The sequence below is a fragment of the Tenrec ecaudatus genome, chromosome 6 (assembly GCF_050624435.1).
Source record: "Tenrec ecaudatus isolate mTenEca1 chromosome 6, mTenEca1.hap1, whole genome shotgun sequence".
Taxonomy (NCBI): Eukaryota; Metazoa; Chordata; class Mammalia; order Afrosoricida; family Tenrecidae; genus Tenrec; species Tenrec ecaudatus.
In genome coordinates this window covers 79,679,521-79,687,906 of record NC_134535.1, presented here as the reverse complement: position 1 = coordinate 79,687,906, position 8,386 = coordinate 79,679,521, and the positions used below count along the sequence as shown (strand labels likewise).

Sequence of the window (8,386 nt, the reverse complement as noted above, 5' to 3'; positions counted from 1 at the left end):
AGACAGGCCCCCAAAGTCTTTACCAACCTGACCAGTTCCTCCATTCTGCAGCCAACCGGCCAGCACTGCAGGCTGGGCTCTAGTTTAACAGAGCTGATTTGCGTTTCTCCTGCATAATTAGAGGCAAACATTTGTCCCACCAGGGGTCCCACTTAGGTTGATGAATTTGATTTCTTTTTTCATTAATGGGCCGTGTTTATCATACTTCTAATTATTTCAACTTTAAACACTATTCTTTCTTGTGAGGAAGTGGGAGTAGATGCGGGAGACTTCTTCTCCCCTGGGTATTATTTCCATTAATAATAGCACCAATACTGAAGAGACATCAGCTTCCCACCCTGACTGGTCTGAGGTGAGGGGAAGGCTAGAAATGGGGGGTGGGGTGTCTGATTTGGAGGGTCAGACAGGCCCTTGGGCCCAGTGACTTCAGCCCTCTCCCCTGCTGGCTGCCCAGGTTATGCCTATGGCTTGCTTTTTGGAGAAATGTGGAATTTGTCTCCTTGGACCTTCGAATCTGCCTCCCCCACCTTGGCCTCTGCAGGCCTCTGCCTGTGCGTGCGTCCTTAGTCCTTCCCTTCGGCTTGCCCTAGCCTGAGCCCAGCCTGGCATCCGGCGGGGCCCCAACAAAGCTGCCTCAAGCCTCAGCTCCTAACATGGAGAGGGAAACAAGGACAACCGGGCAAGCCAAGCCAAGGTGGCCCTGGGGTCTGGGGGAGATGGTCCAACAGACTTCAAAACTGGGGTGGGGGCAAGGGCAAAAGACTGAGAAGCCAAGCTCCTGGAACGAACAGGCACACCCAGGAGAAAAATAAAGGAGATGGGAAAGAGGGGGGAGGTAACCCCCCCAAAGCCATATAATTCTCAATTGCTTTGGTCTTTAATTTCATCGCCCTATAAATGAGGAAATATCAGTTCCCATACTAAATTTTTATCCCCAGCTGATAAATATGACGGGGAAATTTTCGTTGGGTCCTCGTAAAAGCGAACGGTTTCGATCAAACTGGTGGGGAGAGACTTATGCAGATAATACAAACAGAGTGGCCATAAAGTCTAGGCCGCTTCCCACAGGGTGGGCTGGGGGGACAAATGGCTCCCTGACTTGGCTGCTTCCAGAGCTGTCCCAAGTCTCCTCTGGGTCTAGGCAGCCTAACCTTTGCCCGGGAACAGAGCCCAAGGCGACCCCTGCGTATGAAAACACAAAACCATTGTTCCGAAGCTCCACTGGCCAACCTTGTCCAGTCACCCACTCCAAGTTTTCCTCCCTGGTTCTTGGGGTTCGGAAGACCCCTGACCTTCCCTGTCGGGGGTTTCCAGGCCCCCTCCTAGGGGAGTTCAAGGGTTTCTTCAGACTGGCTGCTCAGGCCTCTCAGGCCTGGGGTCCAGCCACCTCCGTGTTGGGCTTCTCTAATCCTGCCAGCGGGGTCAGACCTTGGGAAAGTAGAAACCAGAGGCTCTGCAGGGTCTGGTGGGGGGGAAAAAATGCAGGGCAACCAGAAAGACAAGTTGGTCCCCGATTCTGATTCCCTTTCACTAGGACTGGGTGGAGAGTTAAGTTCGCATTGGGAGAAAGGGATGGGGAAAAAAACGGAAGGAGCTATTTGAAGCACATTTCCCCCTACACCTTCTTTCCCTTGATTGAAACAAACCACAAATAGACTTGGCCCCTGGATCCTTTGCAGCGTGGGGGGGAATCCCTTGAGCCCTTCACCATGTTGGGGACACCCCTCTGGGCCGGATTCTTTCCCATCAGGTCTGAGGTTCCCCCATGATGTGTCCCTGGCTCCGCGTCTCCCCTCTTTCTGGCCGGGAAGATTTGCTGTTTTAGTGGGGAGCAAGGTCAAGCCGAAAGGTAGGGCCCGGCGGCGGCGGCGTCTGCAGCAAAGCAGTCGACCCAACCGGCTCCAAGGCCAAAGCCTTCCCACCCCTGCGACCGACCGACCGGGACCCCAGCAGCTGCCACTTTAGCAGGCCAGGCCTCAGCTCCGGGTCGGGTGAGAGCGGGGGCCATTCGGTGGCCGGCTTCTGCGGGCCCCTCGCCGCTAAGCCGAAATCTCTTTATGGGAGCAGCCCTGCAGTGACCGTGACCCCCTCCGTGGCTCACTCCAGACCCAGCAGTCCCAGCCATTCTGCAGAGAGTGTGCGGTCCCGCCGACCTCCAAAGACCCGCGCTCTTCCCAGCGCCCACGCCTGGGGGACCGAGCCCGGGGACCAAGAGGCAGGGGTGCATAAACTTTAGTCCTATCGGAATTCTTAAACTTTCCCCCTTTTTCTCGGCCCATCGGAGCACCCCCTAAAACTTCACCCTACCTTCCCCGGGGGAGAAAGCAAGGGGGCTCTAGGAGGGTAAAAGGGGTAGGGAGGAGAGGCAAGTACCTGAATCGTGTCTCGACCTTTTAATTTGAATTTGAGTTTTGAGCCCCGAGTTGCCTAGCGCTCTCTTCCTCCCCCCTCCTCCCCCTTCTCCCCAGGATCCACAGGCTGGTTCCCGGGTAAACTAACCCCACTCTCCCCCAGTACCCCCTCCCGACTCCCCCCACCCCCTCCCGCCCCGGCCGCCCCAGGGGCGCTTCCTTTGTTCGCGGGGAAGGGCTCGGGCTCCCCTACCCCGAGGCGGCTGCTAGGTGGCGCTGGTACTCCACGCTGCGCGCTCCGCCTGCCGACAACTTGACCCCGCTGACGTCACGGCCGTCTGAATCATCAAGGCCATTTTCAAATCCCATTGGTCTAGCCGTCACATGGTGAGGCCCGAATGCGCGGATAATTATGGAGCTGATATTTCCCCCCCTCCCCTTCTCTTCCCTCCCGCCCTCTAGCCGGGCTCCCCCCACCACCCCCGCCCTCCCGGATGGGGGAAAAAAAAAGATGTCAGGTCCTCCGCTGTAGTATTGCTCCTTAAAAACCCCTCTCTCTGAAAATGACATGCCCTCGCAATGTAACTCCGAACTCGTACGCGGAGCCCCTGGCCGCGCCCGGCGGAGGTGAGCGCTATAGCCGCAGCGCAGGCATGTATATGCAATCTGGGAGTGACTTCAACTGCGGGGTGATGAGGGGCTGCGGGCTCGCGCCCTCGCTCTCCAAGAGAGACGAGGGCAGCAGCCCCAACCTCGCCCTCAACACCTACCCGTCCTACCTCTCGCAGCTGGACTCCTGGGGCGACCCCAAAGCCGCCTACCGCCTGGAGCAACCTGTTGGCAGGCCGCTGTCCTCTTGCTCCTACCCACCTAGTGTCAAGGAGGAGAATGTTTGCTGCATGTACAGCGCCGAGAAGCGGCCGAAAAGTGGCCCCGAGGCAGCGCTCTACTCCCACCCCCTGCCGGAGTCCTGTCTTGGGGAGCACGAGGTGCCCGTGCCCAGCTACTACCGCGCCAGTCCCGGCTACTCGGCGCTGGACAAGCCCCCGCACTGTGCTGGGGCCGACGACTTCGAATCTCCTTTCGAGCAGCGGGCCAGTCTCAACCCGCGCGCCGAACATCTGGAGTCGCCCCAGCTCGGAGGCAAAGTGAGTTTCCCTGAGACCCCTAAGTCCGACAGTCAGATCCCCAGCCCCAGTGAGATCAAGACCGAGCGGAGCCTGGCGGGCCCCAAAGGCAGCCCCTCGGAGAGCGAGAAAGAGCGGGCCAAGACCGCCGGCTCCAGCCCGGACACCTCGGACAACGAATCGAAAGGTAAGGCCGCCCGGGCCGCGGGCCCGCCTGGGACGCTGGGGTAACCAGGTCTCTGCGGACAGGCCGGGAGGAGGGCGCCGGGAAGGGTTGGGCCCAAAGGCACAGGGCACTCTGGCAAAGGAAAGCCGGCTGCCAAGCCTCGTCTGCGGGGCACCCCGCGAGGGGCTTGTGATTTGGCTGGGGAGGTAAAGGGCGACGTGGAGGTGCCTGCTCGGCGGGCTGCTGCGGCCATGGGCGCAGAGGCAGGGAGGTGCGCACCGCAGGCAGCCTGCGGGCAGCGGGTGCTGCCCAGGGCGCCTGGCTGGCTGTGGATGGCCTGGTCGAGGCTGGTATCCTGAGGGCCTCATTTCCCCCCCACCCCCCACACCCCGGCTTAGGTCAAAGACTGAGGGGGGAAAAAAGGCTTAAAATGGCGATCTTGGGCCAGAAGACTAGGGAAGGATTGAGAGAGAGAGACTTTCGCTTTATTGCGTTTTCCCAGTGGGAAATGGTTTTCCTGCGAAACGCGATTTGTTGTTTGTGGGTCCTAGTTGTGCGTGCGTTTTAGGTTTTTGCGGTTTGGGGGCTTGGCCCTGGCCTCTAGCAGCCAGAGGGGTTGGGGCCCGGAAGAGGTAGAGGTGAAGGGCTGCCTCTGCGGGGGCATTTCCCTCCCGCCCCCAGAAACCCCAGCTAGTGGATGGCCTTGGACCAGCTCATGTGGAATGTTAAGTTGTTTTGTTTGGTTTTTAATCTCTTTTAAATTATTTTCTTTTCCTTTTCTCTCATTAAATTAAAAAATTCCTCTTTAATTTCAACAAGAGCCCCACCCAAACAGCTTACAAATGAGTGGTTAGGAAATTCTGTGTGTGTGGCAAGTGGTTGTCTCCAGAAGGACAGTGTGGTTTCATTGTGATTTGGGCTGGAGAAAGTCTAGCCAGAGTTCAAGCTCAGGGTTCAAGATTCATTTCTGCTGCAGGAGCTGCGAGCCTGCAGATCCTTTCTCCGCTGCTCCTGGAGTCTCCAGAACAGGAGCAGGGGAGCAGGCTGAGGGAAAGGACTCCCCTGAAAAGTTGAAGCAAAAATCATCTGAAAAGTCCCAACGGGGGAAGAATAAACCAGCCCCCCACACCCACCCCTCAGACACTAGCTACTGGCTGCCTTGTTTATAAGAGTAGCTCATTTAGGTTGTAGAGGCAGATAAAATAGTCAGAGCGCAGCAGGCTGGAGGTGGCCCAGATCTTGTGGCTCTTTGTATATGGATGCAACCTGTGAGACACACACACACACACCTCCCATGATCTGCGCACACTCACACCTGCCCACTCACACACACACATGCACTCTTGGCGGGCAAGGGCAGGATCTCACTCTCTTGAGTTTGGCTCTGCCAAGATGGCCTTGCAAAACCCACTGGCAGAGAAACTGGACGGAAGATGGACCCTGCTGTGTGTGAGAGTGAAGGGGCCTGGGTGCTTTGCTAAGGTTCAATTTCACACCCACTCCTCAGACCCTGAAGCTTGGTTGAGGTCCAGGATTGGAGAGGAAAAGCTGCATTTTAGCCCCACCAATTGCAAAGTCAAGGTTAACAACCCCGCATTCTAACTGGCTGCTAGCCCCATTTCCAGTAGTTTCCCTTTTTTTTCTGCCCTCCCCCAAACCACCAAAATCCCCCACCCCCAGCTGTGCCTGGGGAGGAGGGGGAACTAGTGTTTTGCCCTTCCTTCTGTCTCTGTGGTGTCCCTAGGCTAGAGGCAAAGGGCTTTCAGCCAAACTTCCCCACTGTTAATTCTGCTCCCCCAAACCTCAACAACCCAAACAAGATGATTAAACAGGATGGACTTTGATACAGAGAGCCCTCATGCAATTGGAAGGAAGCTGCAGGTGCAGACAGGGAATAATTAAGGAAATTTAACATTTTAAGACTGTAGTTTCAAGTTTGTATCTCCTCCCCCTCTCCTGTGTTGTCTAGAACTCCCACCCCATCCCCAGTCAAGATAAGATCCCAGTGTCTGGGGTAGCTTCCCTGGGCAGAGGGAGGAGATCAGAGTGCAGAGCCCCAGCCACCAGCCCAGAGCCCTCTCTTGGTGCCCCTCTCCATGCCTGGACTGTGGGTTTTCCCTAGAAAAGATCACCAAGGTTCTTCTACCCCTCTCAGCAAGAATATGTGTCAGCAAGAGAAGCTTGCAATCAGGAGACAGATCCACAATCCTGGTCATCTCTCCTTATTTAAGTATACACGTGCTCATGCGTGTGTGTGTGTGTGTGTGTGTGTGTGTGTGTGTCCAGGTATCCATAGCTGCACCCACACATTCTGCCCAGGAGATTTCCAGGAGATTGCATTTCCTCCACATATCTGTCTCCCTTGACCTTAGCTCCTGTGGCCAGGACCCTCAGCATGCCCCAAAGCTGTTGTCCCTGACCTCTGCTCCCCACACAAGCTCCCTTGCCCCAGGTCCATATCCCTGCAGGGATGTCCGGGAGAGGATGAGCAGGCATGAAATCAGATGGGATCAAGGGCTGGGGGCTTGGTGCAGGGACGGTAGCAATGTCCCTTGGCCACCGGATTGGATGACTCTAAGATCTCTGCGAACTGCTCTGGGCAGCGGGTGGACTGAACTGGAGCCTCCTCGGGCGTGTGTGTGTGTGTGTGTGTGTGTGTGTGTGTGGTGTCTGGTGGGCTTTAGGGCAGCCACTGGGGTGAGCGAGCTAGAGGAGAAAGCAAGAGGACTGCGAATATTCAGGTCTTCTCCTCAAGGTGGACTTGACCACTTCAGTTTGGGAAGCAAGAACCCCCTCCCTACCTCCTTGTAAGGCTAGCCTCCAAAGACATTCTAAGAGCCTTGGGTCCAAAAAGAACCCTGGCCAGCCAGGTATTCGGGTCGAGAGAACCCCCCCCACACCTCGAACTAACCCTCTAGGCAGGGCCCCACCCCAGGCTGGCCCAGGCTACAGCTCTAGGAGAGGGAGAGGGTTTGCCTCTTCCAGGGATACTTATGTAAATAATGTTATTTTTAACAGAGGAGATAAAGGCAGAAAACACCACAGGAAATTGGCTGACAGCAAAGAGCGGAAGGAAGAAGAGGTGCCCCTATACTAAACACCAGACGCTGGAATTGGAGAAAGAATTTCTATTCAATATGTATTTGACGCGAGAGCGCCGCCTGGAGATTAGCAAGACCATTAACCTTACAGACAGACAAGTCAAAATCTGGTTTCAAAATCGCAGAATGAAACTCAAGAAAATGAACCGAGAGAATCGGATCCGGGAACTGACCTCCAATTTTAATTTCACCTGAGCTCTCAGCCTCCTCTCCCCCTCCCCTTCTCCCCCCCCCCCCCCGCCGCCCCTCTTCCCTCCTCCCCGCCCCTCCTCCCTTTGTGCCTGGTGGTATATATATGTTTCCCTCCTCCGTGAGTATAAATGCAACACGCCTGCCAAAAAAAAAAGGAAGAACCTCAGACTCTCTTCCAAGGGACGTATGCTTGTGCTGTGAAGCTGCCCCCACCACAAGCATGAGAAAACGGGGTGTCTATGTGAGGGGTGTGGTGTATGCCCGCAGAGAGGGGGTGGCAGTGTGGCTGGTGTGTGTGTCAAGCCCTTGATCACTCACGCACTCACACACAGCATCCTGGTCTCCATGCAAAGTTAAGGTCGAATCCACCCAATTGTAGGGGGGCGGGGGGGGGACAGGAAGAGAGGGAAAAATCAACCAGAGAGGGTCTGTAATCTCTGCAGAGCACAGTCAGCTCGCCCCGTCCTCGGCTGCATTCTCTCCTTAGAATAATAGACAATTTGGAAAGTTCAGCTAGTGTTTGTGTGTGTCGTAGCCCAGCACCTCCAAGGAATACCTCTTCTCCGCGTCTTTAGCTCCCAGTCGCTCTGAGAATCTGCTTGAAGTCTCGTATTTCTACTGCTTTCTGCTTCCCTCCCACCCCTTCCAGCGCCCCTACAATCCCCCCTCCCTCCACTGGCATCCAGAAATCCCATCCAGAAGAACAAACAACAGAAATAAGTATGTTGAGAAATTTTAAAAGGAGATAGCAAAAGCCGAATGTCACACTCCCCATCCCATCCCCACCCCTGCCACCACCACCAATATCACCCCTTCCCAATCTGGGAGCTGTGTTATTTAAAGATATTCTGTATGTTGTACCTCTTGCATGTAGCTTCCTTAATGGAGAAAAAAAATCCTAATAAATTGCCAGAATCGTCATCCTCAAATGGGTGGTTTTTTTTGGTTTTGTTTTTAGTGATTTTTAGCAGCACCCCCACCCCCCACCCCCAAAGAGGCTGCTTGTGTGAATGTGTGTGTTTTGTGTTTGCCTCCTCTCCCAGAGCCTTCCTAGAACGCCTCTTGGCGGGTTTAATGTAAGTGAGAGACCATAACGTTGATTTAAATATTATCCAGGTGACCACAATAAGTCAAGGTCATAAAACAGTAATGTCAGGACGGTCTTGGTGCGCGCGAGAGGTGGATTTTATGATCTGCAAATATAATGTGGTGCTGCAGTAAAAGATGCATTTAAAGGTGACTGGAGGAGGGAAGGAGACAGAGAGCAAAACGCAATCTTGAGGAGCAGACGGATCTGATTGCCTGGGGTGCTGGGCCTGGCAAACCCCACTGTTGCTGGGGGGCACCCCAAGAGCCCCCACCCACTCAAGCAGAGGAATAAACTTAACCGCCGGAGGGGGACAAGAAGCTCAGCCCAGCCCCCCCTCCTCGACAGCAGCAGCTGAAGCA

At 55.3% G+C, this 8,386-nt stretch overlaps 1 protein-coding gene across 1 annotated transcript; it reads left to right on the top strand.

Moving 5' to 3' along the window:
* The first annotated feature begins 2,794 nt into the window (after positions 1 to 2,794).
* On the top strand, positions 2,795 to 7,741 carry HOXC10 (homeobox C10). The gene is made up of 2 exons (XM_075551564.1): positions 2,795 to 3,665; positions 6,663 to 7,741. The coding sequence occupies exons 1-2, from the start codon at positions 2,915 to 2,917 to the stop codon at positions 6,938 to 6,940; spliced, it is 1,029 nt and encodes a 342-aa protein (XP_075407679.1). The 5' UTR covers positions 2,795 to 2,914; the 3' UTR covers positions 6,941 to 7,741.
* The last annotated feature ends 645 nt before the right edge of the window (positions 7,742 to 8,386 follow it).

Bases quoted from the DNA above. Each gene is read 5' to 3' on its own strand.
- HOXC10 (XM_075551564.1), top strand. From the start codon at position 2,915: ATGACATGCCCTCGCAATGTAACTCCGAACTCGTACGCGGAGCCCCTG. The intron at 3,666-6,662 runs GTAAGGCCGCCC...TATTTTTAACAG, and splicing joins CTCGGACAACGAATCGAAAG to AGGAGATAAAGGCAGAAAAC.